General features: G+C 39.6%; 1 protein-coding gene across 1 annotated transcript; it reads left to right on the top strand.

Moving 5' to 3' along the window:
* The first annotated feature begins 4159 nt into the window (after positions 1 to 4159).
* Positions 4160 to 23863, top strand: CFAP206 (cilia and flagella associated protein 206). Its single transcript, XM_071443387.1, has 12 exons — positions 4160 to 9211; positions 10538 to 10621; positions 10923 to 11013; positions 12056 to 12244; positions 12513 to 12671; positions 13139 to 13347; positions 14065 to 14184; positions 16634 to 16832; positions 17552 to 17689; positions 19713 to 19906; positions 20923 to 21066; positions 23526 to 23863. The coding sequence occupies exons 1-12, from the start codon at positions 9104 to 9106 to the stop codon at positions 23754 to 23756; spliced, it is 1866 nt and encodes a 621-aa protein (XP_071299488.1). The 5' UTR covers positions 4160 to 9103; the 3' UTR covers positions 23757 to 23863.
* The last annotated feature ends 117 nt before the right edge of the window (positions 23864 to 23980 follow it).

Genomic DNA, 23980 nt, shown 5'->3' with positions numbered 1-23980 from the left:
AAGCTTCAGACTGAAAAAGCTATTAGCATGCTGCTTCCCTCATGTGCAGGTATCCATCCATATGTGCATGTCAAGATGTGTGTAACTTATTAATAGTCTTTCTCCAGGTATCATTACAGATATCTCTAGAAGAAATTATGATTAAAATGAAACGTAATGTTTACGAAAAACAGGGTTGTGTGAAAAGGAGGTCTTCTTCAGGATGAGAGAGTTGTAGCATTGGCTGGTGACTCTTTTGAAATGATGACTACATCTAGCACTTCAAGGGAGCATGAATGCTCATGATTGATGGTCATGTGTTTTACATCCTTGTATCTCCACAGAGAGCTGTTACTGAGGAAATGCCAGAGGATACAACTGGCAAAGCTGTAGCATCAAGGACTCAATGTGAATGTAGGGATTTTCTTTCTGCTTTTTCCAAATAGTCCTAGATGTTGCTAGCAACCAACTCGAAAGAGTTGCCCAGAACCAGGCCTTTTTGGAAACTGTTACTTCTCATTATATTTCTCAGTAAAGCAATATCTTGCTGCAGCACGTGAGAGCACTTGTGTCCTACATTTATTAATATCGAAAACTCTTTTAATCTGCTGTTAAGTTTTACTGTGCTCAAAATGATCTGCCAGCAGACACATTTCTAAGTACCTTAAAGCTGTAAAGGATGGGTGTTCTCTTGCCAAAGTGCTGCTGATCTTGGTGTTGTGGTTGTGCACTTGGATCAGCCTGCAGGTTTGTATGGCTTCCAGCTTATACTTTGATAGAGGCTTGGAGAAAACTCCAGTTTCACTTCAGTCATGGGAAGGAGCTGGGGAGAAAGTCACATGGTAAACTGTCCTAGCAAAGGGCTAGGACATGTTTTTTCAAGACATGCCTTTGATTCAAAGTAAGCCCAGCTTGTGCTTCTCAAAAGTTTGTGCTTGCCAAGGAATAGGACTTCTGCTCTTCTGCCAGCAAGATAGATTTGATGACCATCACTAAATCCTTTATTCAGATTTTATTGCTATAGTTGAACAGTTCCTTCTATAAGATGTTTTGTGTACTTGTAATTTCACAAATTAGTTTCCTACCTCCTCAAGTTATTTTCTATCCAAATAATGTTTTCCATTTCTATCATCAAGATCAGCTGACATCCCACATTGAAAAAAACAATCACAGCTGGCCAGTGCTGAATATCTAAAGAAAAGTCTTAGAATTCATTTCTAAACTAAAAGGTAAGAAAGAAATGCTATTTCAGCAATGCTTCTGGTTTTCTGAAGGTTATTAGACATCCCATGATGTTAAAATACCACTTTTTTTCCAGTCTGCTTTTGATTTAGTGCTGCTTTTGAAGATTGCTACGAACAGGCACAGCTCTCTAAAGAGCTTTCCTGACAAGAATTCAGCACAAATTGACAGGGTCTTAAGCCTTAATAGCTGCTTTAAGGGAGCGAGGCTGCATTGGGAATAGAACTGCTTTTGGGGAAAAAAAAAAAAAACACCAAAAAACCCCCAGAATTTTGGAGAATAATTGAAATCTACACGTAACTACAAGGGTATCTATTTGGTTCTCAGCTCATTTCCTGACATGGGAAAAACATTGCAGGGAGGGCTCTGCAGTGCTGTGAATAAAAATCCCTGTCTGATTCACTGATCATTCCCTTCCTTTCTGACAGATGAATTAAGAGCATCCTTGTACATCAGTGAGAAGCCTATAGCTGAATAAAAGAAAGCAGAATGAGAAGTTAATTTACAAACTGTAGAATAACCACATTCCCATTATTAGTGCACTTTTTCTTTTTGCACTAATGGAGTCAGACACAGCAGGATATTTGCTGTAAGATTTTCTCCTTCATCTATTTATTGGATAGCTGTAGTTCCATAACTTTGGAATAAGTTCCTGTAGCCTGAACTGAGAAGAAAGTCCTCAGTCCTGCATGAATCCCCTCCCTGAGTCCTCAGTCCTCCATGAGTCCCCATTCTCCTGATGAATCCCATCAGTGCAGGCTGCTGCCCAGCAGTTGATTCTTACAATTGTTGAGCTCAAGAGAAAATTACAGCACCAGGGATTTTTTGCTGTTGTGTTTTGTTTGTTTGCTTTTGCATACTGATAGGATATTCTATATGTTGAATTGACTCATCTAAACCTTGTACAAGGAGGTGGTTACCTATAAAAAAAAAATAATGTTTCTGAATTATTATCAGGCCCAATCTATCTAGGTATCCCATGAAATAGCCAAACTCTGGCCAAACTACTGCTCTTTTGAAACACAGCTCAGCAGGAATATGTGGCAACTTGATATAGATTGAGTCACAGCTTGGACAAGAGCACTCTCTGCTGGGTTAAGAACTGTCTGAATGGGTCCAGAGAGTGGTGGTGAATGGTGCTGCATCCAGCTGGTCTCCAGTCACCTGTGGTGTCCCTCAGGGGTCTGTGCTGGGACCAGTTCTGTTCAATATTTTTATTGATGACATGGATAAGGATATTGAGTCTTTCATCAGTAAATTTGCAGACGACACTAAGCTGGGAGCATGTGCTGATCTGTTTGAAGGTAGGAGGGCTCTGCAGAGAGACCTGGGATGATTGAATGGATGGGCAGACTCCAATAGGATGAAGTTTAATAAATCCAAGTGCCAAGTCCTGCATTTTGGCCACAATAACCCCCTGCAGTGCTACAGGGTGGGGATGGTGAGGCTGGACAGTGCCCAGGCAGAAAAGGACCTGGGGGTACTGACAGCCTGCTGAACATGAGCCAGCAGTGTGCCCAGGTGGCCAAGAAGGCCAATGGCTCCTGGCCTGTATCAGGAATGGTGTGGCCAGCAGGAGCAGGGAGGTCATCCTTCCCCTGTACTCAGCACTGGTGAGGCCACACCTTGGGTGCTGTGTCCAGTTCTGGCCCCTCAGTTTGGGAAGGACATTGAGATGCTTGAGTGCATCCAGAGGAGACAACGAGGCTGTGAGGGACTGGGAACACAAGCCCTGTGAGGAACAACTGAGGGAGCTGGGGTTGTTTAGTCTGGAGAAAAGGAGGCTCAGGGGTGACCTTATCACTCTCTGCAACTCCCAGAAAGGCGGCTGTAGTCAGGTGAGGGTTGGTCTCTTTCTCCAGGCAGCAACTGACAGAGCCAGAGGACACAGTCTTAAACTGCACCAAGGGAAATATAGGCTGGATATTAGAAAAAAGTTTTTTACAGAAAGAGTAATAAAGTACTGGGATGATCTGGCCAGGGGGGTGGTGGAGTCACCATCTGGATGTGTTTAAAAAAAGACTGGATGTGGGACTCGGTGCTGTGCTTTAGTTGAGGTGTTTGGGCATGGGTTGGACTTGATGATCTTGAATGTCTCTTCCAACCTAGTGATTCTGTGATCCTGAGTCTAGCTTTGAGCAGATTTTTTTTAGAGGGATGATTAATGCAAAATTCTCTTGATTACTTTTATAAATGCTTTTAACTGAAATGGTAATTTAATGTTAATATTGTTTGAGAGCCTTAAGTAGTGATTCTTCTGAATACAGCTGAATAATGCATCTTTTGCAGGAGTTTCCAGTTGAGGCACTGATGGTATGTCTGGAATCTCTCCCTCTGTACAGTGACTGCCAGAGCTCTCAAGGTTTGAAGGACAAATAATTGTGCTCTGCACCTTTTTCTGTAACCTGGAAAATACAGTGCATCTATTGTGCCTGCTAAGGGATCCAGGCTAACAATAGTGCATTTATTAACTGGGTTTTCTATACTTCTGGGGTTTTTTTTCCAGAAACACTCAAATGAAAGGTAAACTTTTTGTGCCATGTTATCTGTAATTTTTTTCTATTTCTGAGTTAAAAGACAAATTGGACTTCTTTGTCCAGCAAAATCTTGCTGCCTTGGTGACGGTTTCATCCTGGGAATAAATTGTCTTCCCTGATCTGAGACCCCTGTCTAATGCTTAAGTCTAAGGTCCTTTCCAGGCAGCCTCATATTGCAATGAAACTGTGATACAGTGGGAATTAGGGGGAGAAACAGCACTGGCATCCTCAGACATCCCTTCTTTAAAGCAGAAAAATGTTGGAGCTGGGAGAAGTAAATAGAAGAACAGTCTAACATTCTTTATCCTTTACCATATTCCAAAAGGGAGGGTCAGAGCCTAAACTATATGCTAAATAATTACTATAAATGTTGACTGGGATTCCTTTGAATGTGAACCATTAGTCTGCACTGTGCCTCAATGAGTCTGCAGTGGTTACATGCCTAGCACTCACATAGCTTTTCAGGAGAGTCATGGAAGCTTTAAATAGCACTGCATGCTCTTGTGTGACCATGTCATTAAAGCTGAGCTGGTCAGCACAGTTGGCCAGCACCACAGCATTGTGCTTCAAACAAGGCAGCACAAGCACAGAGGTTTCCATTTGTTGATACACAGATTTGAGGAGGAAGAAAGAATAAAAATCCTTGCACCAAAACATTCACAGCTTTGAAAGTCAGCTTTATTGTGAACTAATAGACAAGCTAAAAAAGGTGGCATGACTTGTCTGTCCTCACAAAATGCATTTCTGACTGTTACACTTCTCCATGACACTTTGGAAATAAAGCCAGATAGATGGAATGTATTTTCCTCTCAAAAGAGACAGGCCTTAGATTCCTGTGTGAAGACAGGCTTTCCTTGGACTGCTCCTTTGAAACAACCAAGTGTAATCAAGTGGACTTTAATTTCTGCATCAAGGTGCAAGGTAATTTCAGGCCTCTGAAGAGTAGAAAACAAAAACCTGAATCACCCAGTTTATGTTTTAACTTCAGAGATGAGGAAAGGGACTCAGGTTCTGCTTGTGTCCTGCCCTGTCAGCTGTAAGTCCTTGCACTTAGGTGTATCATCTTTGAAGAACTTTAACCAGTGCCTTGGAGTATTTATGGCAGCAGAAGACCTTCAGGCCAAGGGGCTGGTGCTCATTCACCAGCAGGGCATCCAGTCAGAGGAGACCTGAGTGCAGAGAGAGACTAACTGAGCTGGAAGTTCTCTTTCAGATGAGCCATGAGTGGGAATGACTGGAGGGTTAGTGATTGCAGAATCCCTTGGTGAATGTGGCTGTGTTAATGGAACTCAGACAGACTCTTGCTCAGCCCAGCATCCCCACTGGGCACAGGGCAATGGGTGAAGCTTCAGCAAGCAGTGCTTTTTTCCATTCTGGAAATTGTTATCCTCTGGGGTGCACTGCTGAGTCATGAGCTGCTTCTGGGTTGTTTCCTCTGCAGATCAGTGGTGTAAGAGCACCCAGCTGCAACTTTGTCCCCACACTAGCAAAATGAGGGTATGTGCTCAGACTTGAGCATCTTGTTAAGTAAATCCCATCTTCTGTTTATAGCAGGATAAAGGAGTGACTTCCTAGACGTGATACCCAGTTTAATGTGATAGCAAGTTCATCAAATAGCTGATATGCTTTCCCATGAATAAAGCACTAGGGTGTCGAACTTTACGAGATTTAAAAACAACCGTGTGTGTTGTTTTTAATGACTCTTCAAACTAATCCGGGAATTCCTCCCATCACAATCCAGGAATCTTTTTACTGACCGTCTGTCAATGCCTCACATATGCCGCCAGGGGGAAGAGTTTATCTGTTTTTCAGGTACCAGGCCTCAATTCCCGGAACTGCTTAAAAGTTGATACTAATTCTACAAGAGAAATCCAACTGATTTGGTTAGAAAACAGTGTTGTGCAACCTAAAGTCTTCGGTAGGTTACAAATAAGTGAAAGTAATTTTTGTGGTCTAGTACAGATTACAAACTTTCCCTGAAATTATGCTTTTCTTTGGAAAATAAATAATTCCCTCCCCTCCCCTCCCCTATGTGAAATATAGGTTAATACTACTGAAATGCTTAAAACAATAAAAGAATTTAAATTCTCAATATGCTAAACTGAAAATATATTGTTCTCTCCTTCCAGCCTGTAGCCTAACAGTGTACAGGCAGTTGGACATTTCCTGCTGGGATGTATGGATGTGAGCTAGCCTGGTAGCTTTTTAGAAAGCTCAGTTTTTCCCCAGGAAATACTCCTGTAGACTAACATGACTGTGAATATTGGGGTAGGGGGAAGTGGGATGTTAAGGTGCATGGTCTTTTAATTTAGGATCAAGCACCTGTTCACAGAGAGAATCTCTACATAGTCCTCATCTGCTCTGCTTTGGTTTGCACAGTACAGCAGCCTTTGAGCATGTGAATATTTTGTGTGAAATTAACCTTGAAGGAGATCTCTGGCAGTGCCCCTAATGGACTTCAGTCAAAAACAAAGCACCAGTCACCAGGACCAGACCAAAGCTAGGCTGAAGTAACAACTGCTAAAGTATGTATGTTGTGGCTGTCAGGTCCTCAGCACCAAATGTTCTGCAGAGATTGTGCTAATTGCAGATGTAGACACAGAGACATACTGAAATAGTCTGTAAACCATCTTTAGAGTCCTTAAATTGCTAAGCCAAAATTGCACAATTACACATGCTCTGCATACATACTAAAAACCTGGGCAAATCCTACCTGCAGATTCCTGCTCTCTCTAAAAATACTCGTGTACTAAGCCTGTGAAGGTGTCAGCAAAAGTCTCGCTGACTGTTATGGGATGGGACCTGACTTTCTGCACCACCAAAGCTGCAAGCTCCACCTCCATCGCTACTGCTGACAGTGTTTGGTTGAACTCTGTACAGTCTGTAAGACTGTCTGCTTGTAGCTGATAATCTTTTCAGGAGGAAGTGTTGCCAGCAGTGCTTTAAGCACCAAGCTTTATGACTGACTTGAAATTTGCTTTTGTAGGGGGAGAGCTGGCATTGGCACCTTCTCGTACTCCTTCTAATCCCCAAAAGTACATTCTTCTTCTTCTCCTCTTCCTCCTTCCCACCTGCATCTGCAAAAGAGCTGGTTCTTGTGTGATTTACCACGAAGCACAGAGGAAAATCTCTGTGACCCTAAGCTCACTAACAGCAACACACTTCTGCTCCAGGAAGGGCCCCAAAAGCTTCTCATCCAGCAATTTGCAGAAAAAGAGGTCCTATAGGTTTTTATGCTCTTGATGAAAGTCTTGCTATAATTACTGAGCTTAAGGGTGCAGAATTTTAAAAATATCAATGCAGAGGACATATTAAGAAGCCCCATTAGCTGGGCTACTAGAATAAAACCTAAGACTTCACAATGTGTATTGCAGAGTTGTTTTCATCCCTCTTCCACAGATCTTCCCAAAGCATTTCCCATGGGTTATGCTGGCACTCCTTGCACTGTACCTTTGTACACACACTGGCAACATGGATGTAATCCTGCAGCCACTTGCCAGGTAGCATAGTATCATCTTAATTTTACTGATAAGAGTGACTTGTCTGAGGTCACAGTGGAAAAAAATTATCATCTTGATCTCATCATGATTTTCAGTGGAGTTCCCTCTGTCTGACAGCGTAAATCAAAGGGAAAAAAATTAAATCAGTGGAAAACTGGTGTAGCTTTTAATCTGTTATCCCTACATTCCCTGTGCCTTTTGAGCTTATTTGATTGCCTTTCAGGGACATGGCTTTTAAATTTAATTAGCATGCTATTACTCTTTCCTCTATCTGATACAGAAAAGCTAGAATTAATTGCATATTGACTAACTGAATCACTTACAGCAAGGCAGTGCATTCATGCAGGGGTTTGCCCACTGGTGTGTGCAAGAACTTGGGGCTCACTGGGCTGCTACTTCAGGCTGTGGCCTGTAGTACTTGCAGGCACTACACCCAGAGGAGCTGCCACCTCCAGCAGCAATCATGAGACCTGAAAGCAAAGATGGCTCTCTTGCTTGTGTTGCAAAGTTGCCTCGTCTGTGCTACCTCTGCCTACAGCACTCACTGTGTACCATACACACATTTTGTTTATACATGTTTGTGTGAATTTATCTATGCATTGTATGCATTTATGGCTGTGTAAATACATTTATCCGGATCTGGCTGGGATGGAGTTAGCTTGCTTATCAGCATTCCCTGTGATGCTGTGCTTTGGATTTGTGGTGTGTTGTCAACACACAGGTGTTTTGGCTGTGTGCTTGCTTGGCATGAGGGTTTTCTTTTTCCCACTCTGCCCCCCTCAAGCAGACCATTCATAGAGAAGTTTGGGTTGGAAGGGACCTTAAATATCACCTAGTTCTGACCCCCGCTGCCATGGTGGGGGGATATATATTGTATGTATGAGTATATATGGGTCTAGAGGAGGGCCACAGAAACAATTTGGGGTCTGGAACATCTCTCTCATAAGGGGAGACTGCAAGAGGTGGGCCTCTTTAGTCTTGAAAAGACTGAGAGAGGATTTCATTAATGCACATAAATATCTCAAAGATGGGTGCCAAGAGGATGGTGCCAGACACTTTTCAGTGGTGCCCAGTGAGAGGGTGAGGAGTAGTGGCCATAATCTCAAGCACAGGAAGTTCTACCTTCACGTGAGGAAGAACTTTACACTGAGGGTGGCAGGGCCCTGGAACAGGCTGCCCAGAGAGAGATCATGGATCTCCCTCTGGAGATGTTCCAAACCCATCTGGACACGTTCCTGAGTAACCTGCTCTAGGTGACCCTGCCTTGGCAGGGGGGTTAGACTGGATGATTTCTATAGGTTCATTCCAACCCTAACAATTCTGTGATTCTATGATATTGAGGTACATATACTTATGTACTGTAGGTATGTGTCTTTATACATACATATATATGTATATTTAGACACAGCTGCATAAAGCCATAGCTGCAGACGTCCACAGCACGGTTTGTGTGCGTGCCGAGACACTCACACCTCCGCTCCTGTGCCTCCATAGCCGCGTCCTTGGAGTACGTGCAGGCGTGTGCGTTTTGCACACACACCGCCCCATCTATCCTGCTCAAACCCTGTCTCCCTGTGCTCCGTGTGTAAATTCCCATCCCCGCCTGCCCTCGCCGCTCTCCCGCAGGCCGGGCCAGGCCGGGCCGGGCCGCGTCCCCATGGCAACGCCCGGGGCTGGCGCTCGGCCGCGGCCGCTCCCGCCCGTGGGCAGCGGCCGGACGCGGGGACAGCGGCACCGGGGAGCATTGGCACCGGGACAGGCTGCTCAGCAAGCGGCGGGCTCGGGCCGGCTGGGACCCTCGCTGAACTGAATGTAAGCCGGTTAAGGCCGGCGTGCTTGGCCAGCATGTCCGGCGAGCTGACCCAAAGTGTCCTCAAGAGAATAATCCGCCAAGTGGGCCTGGAGTGCGCTGCCCAGGGACAGAGCCTCTCGGAAACCTTGGTGGCCTTCATGGTAAGCGCGGAAGGAGGCGTTCAGGGGCTGGCGGCAGCTGAGGCTGGCACGGGTGACCTGAGCTTGGAAATATCTTGGTTTCCAATTGCCTGCTGTGAGGTATTTTAAAGGGGCACTCAGCGACATCCAGTACTGAAAAAGTGTTTTATTCCCCTGAAAACTTCCGGGAATAAAATGCTCCAAGGAGGCTGCAGGTCCTGAGTCCCGCAAACTCTGAACTCCAACTCGGAGCTTTCTTCGGCAGGCAGATAAACCATTGTTTTCTTTCAGAAGTGAAAAAGAGAAGTTTTACCAAGTTTTAATAATGTTTCTTCACACTCTCATAAATGAACCTGTGATGCAGAGGTGAATGTTTAATGCAACAGCTATGTTTATTCTTCGATGTTCACCTCCTCCCTCTCTTGTGATGGATAATTTTGTTTCTCTGCTCAGACAGGGCCAAGTGCTATAAATGGACTGAATATTTGAAGGAATTGGCTTTGATCCCATTTAAAGTGAAAATTTAATGGATTCAATCTCAGTATTGTCCTTGGTAGACAACTTTAAGTATCCTAAAAGTATTTTGCATTTTGGCATCTCTTAGGAGACACAGCACTGCTGCAGAATATAGTCTGGATGTGCCTGCAAAGCTGTGTCTGAAGAAAGATGGGCTAGATTCTTTTTTTATTGATGATCAGCTCTTGATACACTTGTATATAAATATAAATGCTTCAGAACAGTACTGTTAACATGCTATTTTTCCCCCTAAAGGTGACACTGCAGCTTTAGAAAAAAGATTGGGCTCAAAAGCAGCATTAATCAATTAAGCAGGAAAATTTTAATGAGTAAAAACTTTTACCAGTACAAGTGGCTGGCAAGACACCTAGCATGAACACCAATTGCAAACATGCACTTATTTTCCTGCATGTAGAACACCATGGGTTTTTTTATTCAAATGGTAAATGTTTATATCAATGCATATAGCGCCAACTTAGAAGTTTATAAACAACCATGATGGATTTTCAAAAAATGTTACTTAAGAAAATATTTTTCCAAGTAAATTTTAAAGGAGCTATATTTAAATATTTGTATCACAAATTTATTTTTTTTATTTGTGCCTGAGAACTGAGATTGAAACTCAGTTTCAATCTCAGGTCTCAGGCACAAATAAAAAATGAAGGCAAGATGTGAAATGAAGTAATTTTGTTTCATTATCAAAGACTGAAATGGATAAAAAAATAGTAAAGAAATATTGAATGCATCTGAGATACTTCAGAAAATAAAAAGTGAGTTGCAAAGATGAAATTTTGTGACATAAATTAGTATCTTTCTTTTGGCAATCTCTAGGTGAAAGCTGTTGTGTTAGATCCAAGAAATGATTTTAATATGGATCGAACCTTTACAGAAAATGACATGCAGGATCTTATTCAGGTAATTCTGACATGATGTTGAGAGTCACTACTTATCTAAGACTATAGCATTATTTGCTACCTGTTCCTGTTAACTGAAATTACATGAACACTTTCAAAATTTGAGTGCTGCTTTATTCTCATGGGTCTGTAGCTAAAGACTGGACTATGTTTCCATAAATAAATGCCTTAGAAAAGCTTTATATGGAGAAAATGGTAGTGAGGGGGCTCTACAGCTGTTGTGAAACCTTTAGTAGATCACTGTCAGTTCAGATGTTTCCCCAGAGATGAGAAAGAACTCACTTCTCTGACTCTCTTTTTAGCTCTGTGTTACCAGACTGCTTGACACAACAAACCCATCCCTAAGCACAATTAAGATGCAAGTTTACTTTGATATGAACTATGCAAACCGAGGTAATTTCAAATATGTTTTCATAGAAGTTGATGCTGAGTTTATAATTTAAGAATAGTGATTACTGCTAAATGAATCCTGTCAGTAAACAAAATAAAATCCCAGGAGAAATTTACTGTACAGGAGTCTGATGTTTCAGTATGGATATAGTAGGGAAAAGTGTACATTAGATTTGAGAGTACACTCTTCTCATGCTGAGAGATTTACTGAATATAATGTATTAGGTTGCTTGAGGACACTTACACTTTCAGTGGTTAGCTGCCTTCAGCAAGAAAAGCTTGCACCTGTGTGTCTGAAGGCACTCACAACTCAGTATTTTATCAATATCCCTAACTGAGAGATTTAAGTAATCTTGAACAATTGGTTACAGCTTTAGCTGAGTACGTTTTTCTCTCATCAGTAGTAATTTCACATGGTCTGAGAATGAGAATGTGAAAATAAAATGAGATGGGGAAAATGCCTTTGCTGTAAATGTAATTCCTGATCTCAAAGGAACAGTGGAGGCTGGCTGGGAAATAGAAGACACATAACAAGCATAGATGTGACAAAAACATTTCTCTGTGGGGAGATAATGAAAATGTTTTCCTGTTAGCATGGATTAAAACCAAAAATTAGCAACATGGGGAGCTGCTCCTAAATCCTCTGAACTCTATAAGCTCAGTAACTCCAGCAAGTTTTTGAGATCTTGAGTAGTATTCAGACATGAGCATGTAACTTCAGGTGTCTTTGAAATATTGTGTGTGTGTAAGTTAAGTCCTCCTACAGTCAGAGGAGTTCAGAGAGCCAGAGACTTGCTGTCTAGTTTGGCCTGAACAGTTCTCAGGACTCTACTGACTGATGTTAATCATGCTAATTAACATCCCATTAATGTTTAACTCTGCTGGTTTTAATTCTAATGATGTGGGACTATGAACATCTCTTTCATGTACCTCTGTTTCAGAAACCTTAAGTTGGTGCTCTGACTGTGGAAATGAATTACACCCTCTGTATAAGGCAGATTTCAAAGGATTTAGATAGCACTTTTTAAGTGTCCTTCTTTCCTAGATGAATTACTGAGTGAGCAGGAGCGTGTTCTGGAAGGAAAACTGGCTCCTGTAGTTAGAGCCATCACTGAGAGTAGTCCACGTACGCAAGAAGAAATGGAGAATGTGTATCAAAAGATTGTTGCCTGTGTGCTGCTGAGATCTGGCCTGGGATCCCCAACAGATATTGAGGCTGTCAGGGAGGTAACAGGTCAGTAAACACCCAGCTGTGAAATTGGGCTTTTCTTCTTGAAAAAATAAAATTTCACTTCCTCTTCGCTGATATTTAGATACAAATGGGGTAAACTGTGATGAATGCTTGCTATCCAAACTGTCACTGCTCAGCCTTGAAGTGTAAATTTCCCATATATTTCTTACCTTTTGCATTTGTTTAGGAGAGTCTATTTTTTTCTTATTTAATGATTTTCTTTTCTGTTCCCTCACACTGAGGGTTTTCTCCCACATTGTAATGCTTATAGCTGCCTTGCAGAGTATATTCCCCCAGACAGAAATGATTACTTTCATCTCACTCAGTAAGAAGGACAAAGAACAACAGCTGAAAGATCTTGCCATGCTAGTGACAGGAATTCGTTTGTACAACAAGCAGTGCCAGAAAGGAGGAAGCTGCATTGATGACTGTAAGTAAACAACTGCATTTGAGCTGGGTATTCCCAATTCATCCTTACTGGACTTCTTCATTGGAGCTGCTCCAATAATTTCCCATCTCAGGGAGGCATGTTATTGTTATTGGTATTTTGCAAATTAGGAAACCGAGAATTGAAAATTGTGCAGATACTCTCAGGAAACCCATGTCAGTTGTAGCAACAGAGTTGAATCTACCATAAAGCAAGTTTCCTCACATTCCTTGACTTGACTGTGGTATTTCCACACTTGTAATTCTAAATATTTGCAACAACCTGACTAGTGAGATAGAGTGATTTAATCTGGTTTGCAAGAACTTGGAAATGCATGAATATAAGAACAAAATGTAGAAATCAAAATTTAATTGGAAGACCATTATGCTCAAGTCTTGCACTTTAACCATGTGATTAATTCATTCATTAATTCTTTTTCTGCACATTTCATATTTATTCCACATGAACAGTGCCGAGCATCCTGAGCGAAGCCATTCCCTCGGCTACGCGGACTCTGGACGAGCGTCTGAACTCCTGCCAGCTGCTGGCCCACCGCTACACGGCCCTGCTGGAGGCCATGCAGGAGGACCCCCAGAGGTTCTCCCAGCTTAGATTTCTTAAATTAAAAGAAGCACTATTCAATGTGAGACAGTATGAAGCCTTCCTTTGCATCCTTCAGGTGAGGTGTTATATCCTGTGGACTTTTAATGCAGGTGGATTGTCTTCAAGTTACCTACTTGCACAGGAGAGAAATATAAGAAAAAATATTTGGAAATAAATGAAATAAAATAAAATATATCTTTAGATAAAGAACCAAAGATTGTTTAGCTTTGAAAATACCTTTAAAATCATTGAGTCCAACCGTTAACCTATTAGCCTGGCACTGCCAAGTCCACCATTAAACAGTTCTTTGCATACTAATTCTCTGCCCCAAAAGGCATGAGAGAAAAAAATCTCCTTGATCAATCCATAAATCATCTCAGTTTTAGTCTGCAGACACCCCCAAAATATATGGAGTCATCAAAAGTCTTTGAAGAATACAATTTAAATTCTTGTTTTATTACTGAAGAGCTTTTCATTTGTCTCTTGAGAATCTGGAGTTTTTTATTAGTCTTTCCTGTATAAGGCATTGAAAAAAAGTATTTTTTTTCTTTTTGTTCTCTTCATTGGGAAAATCCAGAGGATTTTCTATAAAAATTGGAAGTTTATGTGTGACTGAAGTGCCTGAACACCTGAACATTTAAGGAAAAATGTATTCTGTGGATAGCTAGAGTACATTTTGTTTCCTAAAACAATTGTTCTGAAAATAGTTGAAAGAAGAGGCCCGGGTAAATACTTATTACCAAATACTTGATTTTTGGAGTGTGATACATTTTACCTGTTGTTCTCTTTCCAGTCTAATGCAGTTACAAGTGCTCAAGAAGTTGAATCGTTGGATGTTCAGTTTGAAGCAGCAATGATGTTATTGAAAAACACAGTGCAGGATAAGACTTCCATAGAGTCCAGAGAAGTTTTTGTAAGTATTATGAATAGGAAACCCATTACTTCTTCAGTTGAAAACATTATTAAAGTAAGATACTTTGCAGGTGTGTTTTTGAGTAGTTTATGTTTAGCAAGAGGCTATAAATTTTCTCTCTATTACAATATCAAAAATCTGTGATTTTTGAAGGGGCAACTAAAAGACTTGCTCTTAAGGTAAAAAAAAGGTAAGGTACAAAAAGGGAGTAAAGGAATTAAATGGTATTTTACTGTAAGTGTCTTGAGTTGTCATTATTTGTAGATTTCCTTTTTTGTGTGTGTATATATTCTTTCCTGTTCATTGCAGAAACTGTAAGAACATAATGATTGCAGAAAACAGCACAACAGAGTATGATTATTTTAAAGTTCCCTCACATAGCAATCCCTGTAATTACAGTATGAGTCATTGATATAATTTTTCTGAAGAAACCGGGTTTCTGTGATGGGTGTCAGCCTCTTTTCCCCTCCCAATAGCTTCTCAACCTGTTGGCAAGTTTCAGTCACATTTGTCAGAGTCAAAAGATCTCAAAATACGTCATTTTCTTCAAATTTTATGGGGGGATAATAAGAGCAACTAGAGACACAATTAGAGTCTTACCAAGATCAGGTCTGAAATGAAGTTTGTGTGCTCTTTGGCCAGTGAGCAGCCACTGAAAAATTGTTATTCTGCACTATTGCACCCTTGGTTGGGAGCTACAGGACATGGGAAGGAGGTATTAGGGGGAAAGGGAATGAATGCTGTGAACTACAGGTATTACGAGGGAGGCTGCTTAATGAGCCTGTGAAAACCTGGGAATATTATGATGGCATGTTATAAAGGAAACAGGAGAGAAATATGCTAGAAACCAGCTTCATTTAAATTTGCTTTTCTTGTAAGAGCTCGTTATTTTGTGTGATTTGATTATCATTCCAATTCCGTGTCGTTGGCTGCTGCACCAGCATGCAGTTTCATACATGTTTTAGGTTATTTTTAACATTCTAAGCTAATTGTTACAAAGCAAAATAAAGCCTACTGCAGAGGAAGAGGAAGATCATGACCCCCACCTACTCCAAGTATTTTTTACACTTCCCATAAGAGCATCCAAGCTGGAAACTCATGGGAACAGCACTTTAACTGAATGATCCAAACTTCAATTTATGTATGCTTTTGATTTTATAAACCAGATGTTCTCGTTTGGAGAACATTTTCCCCTTTTGTCCAGCTACTCAAAGCAGTTTTTCCTCTTCTGTATCTTTGTGACTGATATATCTTACCCTTTTCCCTAAAAGCTGTCTGTTGTTGTTTGCTGCCTTCCTGGAATTCTTTTCTCTTCTGGTTGGTTAGTTGTTTTGACTTCTCTGCTGAAGACAAAATATATAATGCCTTTTGATTTCAGATCCTTTTCAGGTAGAGATTTTTTTTATTAACACACTATTTAAATAATTTTTCTTGTCTTTGGCTTGTTGCTGACAAGCTGGATCCTCTACAAAGGTAGAGAAACAGGGCATTCTGTCTTTTAAAAAGCATAGGATAAGGCCTATATTTGTAGCAAACACTTGTTTTAGGAAAAACAGTATATTTCATTAATATAATTGTTTATTCTATTAAGAATGTTTTTGGTCTTCCTTTAGTTTCTTCCATTTTTGTAACCATAACACTTCCACAGCATTAGCAATGCCGATGAATTTCAGAGCTGGCTCTGTTGGCTGCTCTTATGATAATGTTGTTAGCATGCATAAAATGTGTGGTTAAGTGTGCATTTCAGATTGGTTGAATCATTTGCTGTAAATGCTCTCTGTGTGTTGAGGTAACAGGGCACATTTTATGTCACTGTCATTGAAAACAGCATTTAAACTTAAAGCTTATAGGCTGCTACTTTATGTGCCTACACCTGTATGCCAACAGCATGTCAGTGCTGGGAAGGGCAGCCTCCAGTTTTGCCTTGAACCCTGGACCACTCTGGAGAGGCCTGCACCCCTTCCATTTGACACACATGATGGCCTGGGGCTGTGCTACCAACTCACTATGGAAGCAGGGCAGACAAAATAACAAAAGCTGGTAGTTTATATAGAGGTGTGGTTTTAACTACTTTGGTAATTAATCAGGTGTGTTCCTTCTGGTCCTTAGTCCTGTACACCATATTTTCAGTTATAAAACTGTATTGTCAGTGAAGTGCTAAATTCAAAGCATGGTCACAAAGTACATTTATTTGAGAAAGGTTCTGAAGTAACATATAGAAAAGTACAACTCTTGCCTGTGGGTTGACATGCTGGATATACTTGCTTTAGGCATATATGATGGAAGCTCCTCTTACAGTGTCCCTGAGTTCCCCTGGAATTTCTGGTTGCTGAAGACCTTGGAGATCAGCCCTGCTTTGTTCATAGCTGAGATTGTTGTGCACAGTGCTTGGGTTACACCATAGACATAAAACAAATCTGTATTTCAGAGAATTTTCTTTATGTTCCAGCCTCTGTTTATGGAACTTTCTAAGCTTTGGACTGGCTTTCAGGATGAAATGCTACTGCTAAGCTTCCTCACAAATATGGCTGACAATCTGCAACAATTCTTGGAAATCCAATCACAGCTTTTTCCAGAGGAAATGCTAACATCTTTTCTGGAAGGAGTGACTGTGAAAAGTGATGAGGAAAGGATAAAAGAAACCATGGGTATGGAAAGTTGAAACTTTTTGATTTTCCAAGATTTTCCAAGATTTTGTAGTTTGAATTTTCTTTACAAGAGGTGCTTTACAGAAGGTGCTGTATTGATTTTTTTATACTCAGAATTTGCACAGTAAATTAAAATGAGCCTTGTAGGGTACAGATTTACATTTTCATGTAGTGTAGCTTGTGATCCTATTTTTACATATAAAACTAAAATAAAGCTTCTAGATACAAGTATACCTTACAAAAATTTCAGAATGATCAGAGAATATTTATATTTTTTTAAGAAAATTTTGAAGTGTATTAATGTCTTTTTATACATTTCAGAACTTTGAAAATTGAGGGGTAGGGTATAAACAAAATGATTTAACAGGGCTTTGGTTACCAGAAGGGATTGTTTGTAAGATGGTATCCCCAGGAGCCAAGTTTTATGCCAGGGAGTTTGTAATGCATGTGTGGGTGAAAACAAAATCAAAGATTAAACTATTATCTTCCTTTTGTTGTCCCATGTTTTCAAAGAAAACTGATGCTACTGAAGAAGGTTCTCGCAGGACTGATTTTCAGTAGGTTTGCTTTCAAGGCAGGATGAAATTTTGGCTTCTGGGATCTGGGCACTGCAGGTCATCCTGTCAACCAGAGTAATCTGGTCATCCTGTAATATCATTAGCTTTTAGACATCTGATATTTTAATATTGAAGTCCTTCCTTTGTTTTACCTTTTCTTAGCAACCAGAGTGAATGTTTCTGATTTCACAAACCAAGAATGGCTTTTTCCAGAGACTACTGATAACTTTGATCAGTTGCTGATCCAGTACCATGGTTTCTGTGCACGTTCAATTGGTGTGAAAGGTATCACCCTACCAGGTATGCTTTGTGGTTAGATATTTTCCATACAATATATTTACACAAGGATTAGGAAAAATGTAAAGGCATTCTGAATGCATCCTCTTATGTCAAAGCTGGAATACTGTTTTTTCCATATTTGCAATTTTCACCCCAGGTAACTTATTTCCCTTGTTAAAATATCTTTTTTAAAATACACAAATTAACTGCCCTTAGTGGAAGGCAGGATGGCTTGAAGAGGAGCAGGGGCAGAAACCAGATGGGATGGATAAATGTTTCTTCCTGCTCTATATGAGTCTGTATAACCTACACTGCAACTGAATACAGGTTTGGTTACTGCTGTAATGCAGGCATAGGGAAATGGCAATTCCTTCTGTTTTGTGCATCCATATGTGTAAACATAGCCATTCATGCCTACTTCATATGTATTTTAAATAGTTGTGACAAAGTACTAAAAATCTTTCCTAAAAGAATGCAAAAGTGCACTTGATTAAGTCAACTAATTGTAGGAATTTTTGGTCTCTCTAGGCTCATCTGTCTTGAAAGTTAGCCTTATTTCAGCTATCCTAGTTCATGTTTCCCATCTTCCTGTCCTTTCTAGAACCTGTCCATATAGAATTTTTTAAACCTATGGGAGTTTGGGAGGAAAATATGGCCCTTTACTAGTCAGTATTAAAGAACAGATATTTTTATGGCAATGTAATTTACTTACACTTAGTATTGCACATGAGAACAGCTGTCCTTAGTTGGATTGAAGGTCTCTCTAGCCCTGTATCTGATTACTGCACATGGACGGTCATGAACACTTTAAAATTATGAGAATTCAAGTCAGAGTGATCTTTCCTTAATTATATCCCTTCAATCCTAGAAGTTGATGGTTATGGGATTTCCTCTGATTAATGTTGAGTCTGTAACCTTCTGTTGAATAATCCTTCAAAGAGGTTTTAATTTATCTAATTGATTTTGGAATCCATCTAGAGTTTGTCATGGGATGTTCTTATTCTCAAGAGCCCCACAATTATACATGCTATGAAAAGGTACCTCTTTTTGAGATGGTTTTAAGCTCTGGCTTGATAATTTCAACAAAGACTTGATAGTCCTTCTGTTAGGAAAATTACTAAATAGTTATTTTATATTGCACACAATTCATGGTTTTATAACCCCCTATCATATTATTTCTTTTTTTCTGTTTAATGCTGAGGAGGCTTTCTTCTTTAACCCCTCCTTCTATGAAAGGTATCACAAGCCTTTGATCATCCCTAGCTCCCTTTCACTTGTTCTGTTGTGTTGGAACAAAATTATTGTATTGTTATTAATTATTTAAATATTAAATATTATTATTATGTAATTATTATATAACAGAATTGTTGTATTATTGTATTATTACAAACATTATCACGGGTTGTTATAATATTGGTTTTCTTCTCTTCCTCTGTTTGCATACTAATAATTCCTTTTTTGACTGAGTGTGTTCAAGGTCTGTGATGATTCTGGTCTTTCCTGGGCAATGACATCTGAAGCCCAACCTGCTACTGTCCTTGAAATCAGTTTGTATTTTCCTGTATAAGTTATTTGGTCTTTATTGACACTTCCATTTTCTCTCTTAATTTGTTGTTTGGCTTCCCAGCTGCTTTATCTGCTTCTTCACTTCATCTCAGTGTTATGCCCTTTGGTATAAATGCACTACTGATCTGCAATCAGATATTTGTTGAAGATTTTAGGGGAAACATTTGAGGGTAAAGACTGGTTTCTTATGCCTTTGCTATATGTGTTTTATCTGTTGTTTTTCTGAGACATGCACCTAAGGCATGCTGGATGTGAACTGATCAAAAGCAGTTTTACTGACCTAACAAAATAGAGTTTTCTATATTTTAAAAAAGCTTGCTTTTAAGGGTTTATACTGAGTTCAGAAATGAAGGAAGTGAAACTAACTTGAGGTAAACACAGAATCTTGATTACAAATGTCTTCTGTATTGGATATCATACTGTTCACTATTTTAATTTGTGGGGCTTATTTTGGGTTAGTTTTTCTTCTCATTTTTAGGAAATCCTGCTATTGGAATTTTGAAGCACAAGGAGAAGTACTATGTTTTCAGTTCAAAAGAAGATGCATACATCTTTGCTGAAGATCCAGATAAGTTCATTCAATTGAATATAGAAAAAGCAAAAAAATATGCAGAGCTAATTCAACTGCTTGAGCTCCATCATCAGTTTGAATACCTTGTTCCACATACACAGGTACACACTGCCCATGCCTTTTGCTAAACAGCTGCTGGGTCACTGGTTGGTCTGTCCTTTCTAAAAGGAAACAGGTGATATCTATCTTTAGGAAATAAGTAAAATCCTCTGCCTGTCTGAAGGTCCATCTTTTCCAGGTCTTCAGAGTGTTGAAGAAATGTTTCTACTTAGTGTCATTCTCACCTTATCTATTCATAGGAGAATATGTAAATCCAAAGCACTCTGGCAGTGATAAAAGCTGCTAGTCCATAGCCTAGGCAGGTCTTGTGTCTGATGTTTCTTTTCCTCATTTTTGCAAAAGTAGCTTAAAGGACCAGTAAATAAATGCAACAGAAGATAGGTCAGATATCATGTTAAGTGGAGCTTTAGCTCAGCAGTCCATCCATGTGTGCTGGATGAGGGTGTAGTTGTATCTGGGGACAGGAGTTATGGAACATATTAAAAAATAAAAGGAGAGTCACCAATAATGAATGTGATGGTGTTATTCTGGGAAATTCAAAGACTTGGTTTGAATTTATAGGCAACATTCTCTGTGATCCACTTGTGAATTTTAGATCCCTAGCAGTGGAAAGAATGTAGTCTTGAACTGGCCCTTGGTTTGAAACATAGTTTATATTCCAGCTATAGCAGAGATGTGTGCACTTCTCCCAGTTATGATCTGTGATTTTTAGTCCATTCAGGAAGACAAACTGGGGTGGCTGCATCATAAAATACTGGTGATGGGACCCATTTTTTCTAAAATCCAACAATTAAGCACTCACTCGGTAGACAGGAGCCTGCAACTCAGCTGTGGCCTCTGCCTCAAAGGTTTTCTGTCAGAAATTAAATCCACCAGGTGCTTAATGTTTTCCTTTTAGTGGGAGCATGGGGAACAAAAATATTGATGAATGTAAAAATCATTATCCACTTGTGGTTTGCAGGTCTCTATTTGCTTTTAAAAAGTACTATACCCATATGCTGTTTCTGTGTATTCTTCTCAATGCCTTGCTTGGCTTTGGTTGTTTCTTTTCATCCAGGCCAGAAAGGCGAGCAAAGGTTCAATGAAACCACCCCTAAAACGTGAGAGTGGTACTCAAACTGATACTCATATCTTGCCTCCAACTATTGTGAGATCCTATGAATGGAATGAATGGGAACTGAGAAGAAAAGCTATAAAATTGGTTGGTACTGTTATCAGATTTTCGTTGTTGGATATAACAAATCTATAGTAAATTATTCTTAATTTTTGTTCCTTGAAACATAAATCTAACCTTTTATTCAATAACATATACTTCATTACAACTGCTCCAATTTTTTTTCTAGATATTCTCTCTCCTTATTTTTAGACTTCTCTCACTTCTTACATATTTTTCCCTGTTTTTTGAGCAGTGCTTCCACTTCTGTATCTCTTAATTTCAAATTTTTCAGTTGCCTTCTTTATGTAATAAGAGTTTGTTGTTTTGAATTGAATTGCAATGGATATTAAGGTTGTTCTACATTAAAATCAATTTATTTGATTGAAGATACTACTATATAATTTCTTTGTGAGAAAAAGCAAAAGCAAATGTTTGTCATACTATCAGGATTTTCTGATAGATTGGAAATCACAGTCTGTCCATAGAAGGTTGACCACGTATGTACATAAAAACTTTTAAATTAACAGTAAATATGTCAGAAGCTTCTTTCTAGGGTTTGCCAGCACATGTAGTTGTCAAGGTATAGCACCTGATTTTCAGAATTCAATCAAAACAAACAACTTGTGAGTACAGGGAATATTGCAGTGAACAATATCAACTGAACATATAATACTAATAGGTTTTTTTTACTCCTGTGAACAGATGCACTGTGGAGGTCTGTGGCCTACTGGGCAGCCTATTTCCTTTCTGTTTTCCTTTTTGCCATGAAATCTTTAACATTATGAAAGGAACCAAAATTTTGGACTGAGGAGTCTTGCCAGTGTTGCTAGCTCATAAAGGATTCTAAGAAATAGTTGTTACTGAGGTATCTAAAGAAGCCAATTAGGTTTACAAGAAGCCTAGCTAAAAGCCTCTTTTGCTTCTGTAAAGGTAAAAAGTACAGAAATAAACATAAGATGTTTATGTCTTCAGCATAAGCAAAAGTGGATATTTTCCAATATCTGGTCATGAAGACCATTCACAAACAAATTTATAGCTTGTTAGTTTGAAATATTTAGAGAAAGTACTTTAAAGTACTAAGGGTGTTCTAGCCTCAGCTGTCCAAATGTGAGATTAGTGATATGGAGCTGAAAAAAAAATCCCAGATGCATGCAAAAGTGCTTTGACTATGCTAATTTGTATTATGGAGATGATAAAACATTTAATAACAAAGTGATAAAATAACAGAAATAGTTTACCAGTGCATCAATGAATTTGATACTTCAGGAAAACATCAGACATATTTGTGGGTTTTGTTAGAGAATGAGCTCATATGCCTTTGGTGTTTTTTGTGTTGTTCATACTTAGCCAAAAAACTTGTAGTGGTATGAAATATTAAGCTATTACTTTGTTAGAAAACCTATATGATGTTAGAAGTAAAATTTTTAGCTCACATTTGTTTCTCTGTGCAAGCATAGTTCCTTGTAATAGCATACATTCCATCATTAAAACCCTCGGGAAAAAAAAAAAAAACCACAACAAAACAAAACTTAATTGTCTTTCTTCCCATGGCATCTTCTCTATAAGATGCCTTATTGTTCTTTGCTGGATTCTGCTTGCATATAAGATTCAGTTGTAGATTAAGGTACCAAAATGTGCCTACATTTAGGTGCTTCACCTTCCATTCCAGCAGAGAGAGACCTCAGTGGTGGAGGCTGGAGAATATTTTAACTTGCCCTGATACAACATTTAGGACATTTGGCCAGCTGTATCACTCTCCAGCTTCCACTGACTCCAGTCTTCACTGACTGGGCTGGACTCCAGGGACTTCCTCACTTACTTGGAGGGGCCTGAATTCCAGCATGAGACTGTATTTTGTGTGTTTTGAGGACAACATTATATCATAATTTACAGTGTTTTGCATTGTTGCTGACGCAGAAGGCTCAGTGGAATAAGGAACATTTTTTTTGTTTTAAGTGCTGGCATTGGAATATCAATGCTTTGTGAGAAGTAGTTTTGTTGTTGTATTTATGGCAATTTCTGTGAATAACCAGCTTTAATCATAAATTGCCCTAACTTTTACCCCTTGTCAAGGGGCTAGTGAGCAATGTGGTATAAAAAGGCATTTTTTCACTTTTATCTGATAATTTGTGACACCAGCCTCTAAACTTCATCACATTTGGCAGAAACCAAAGACCGGAAGCACTTGTGATGAAAACATTTTATTCTAACGAAACAAAGGTGAAGCATTTAACAAAAGTTGAAGGACAATGACCAGTGGTATGAAAATATTAAGAGACTAGTTTAAAATTGTATGGGGTATCTAAAGTGCTGTTCACACATCCTGTTAGATCAGGATTTACCAAATCACAGTCACAACTGTGTATTGACAGGAGGGTAAGGTGGGCCATGTTCCAGGTTTGTGAAGCCCATGGATCTAAAATAGACAAATACTTCTGAGTATATACTGGTGCTGAAATGTTCAAACAAAATTTTGCTTAATCTGATTCTTTTTGTGTCTTTAGGCCAACTTGCGCCGCATGTTAACTCATTCCATGCAGACTGATCTCAGCCACATGAGAAGGGAGAACTGCACCCAAGTGTACCTGCCAAAAGATGCTGGCACCCAGACTAAGCGTGACAACTCAAGCAATGTACCCAAACCCCAGATTTTCTTGAAAGGTCTCCGAGGAGGATCATCTCCCACTACTCATATGGTCGCAGTAGACTTAACAAGACCACTGGATGAAACTTAAGTAAAAATGAGAAACCTGAAGCTGCATCTTGAATGTGTATATAAAAATCCCTGAATATATGTGAATTTAGACACTAAAGATTTTGCTGTGTCTCTTGATTCCAGGAACAGTTGGTCTGTTTCATTTATCTTATCTGTTGGGACTGCTGACTGGCATTAAGTGACGGAAGTGATAAGCCTGAAGCACAGATTTGAAATAGCAGTTTAGAATCGAGATGTTCCCAA

This window comes from Agelaius tricolor, unplaced genomic scaffold, assembly GCF_023055355.1.
Source record: "Agelaius tricolor isolate 1412-34295 unplaced genomic scaffold, bAgeTri1.0.p SCAF_1, whole genome shotgun sequence".
In the NCBI taxonomy this organism is placed as follows: domain Eukaryota; kingdom Metazoa; phylum Chordata; class Aves; order Passeriformes; family Icteridae; genus Agelaius; species Agelaius tricolor.
This window is presented reverse-complemented; position numbering and strand designations above follow the sequence as displayed.

Coding starts and splice junctions, on each gene's coding strand:
- CFAP206 (XM_071443387.1), top strand. CDS start 9,104: ATGTCCGGCGAGCTGACCCAAAGTGTCCTCAAGAGAATAATCCGCCAA. Junction 10,622..10,922: donor ACATGCAGGATCTTATTCAG/GTAATTCTGACA, acceptor CTCTCTTTTTAG/CTCTGTGTTACCAGACTGCT. Junction 11,014..12,055: donor TATGAACTATGCAAACCGAG/GTAATTTCAAAT, acceptor CTTCTTTCCTAG/ATGAATTACTGAGTGAGCAG.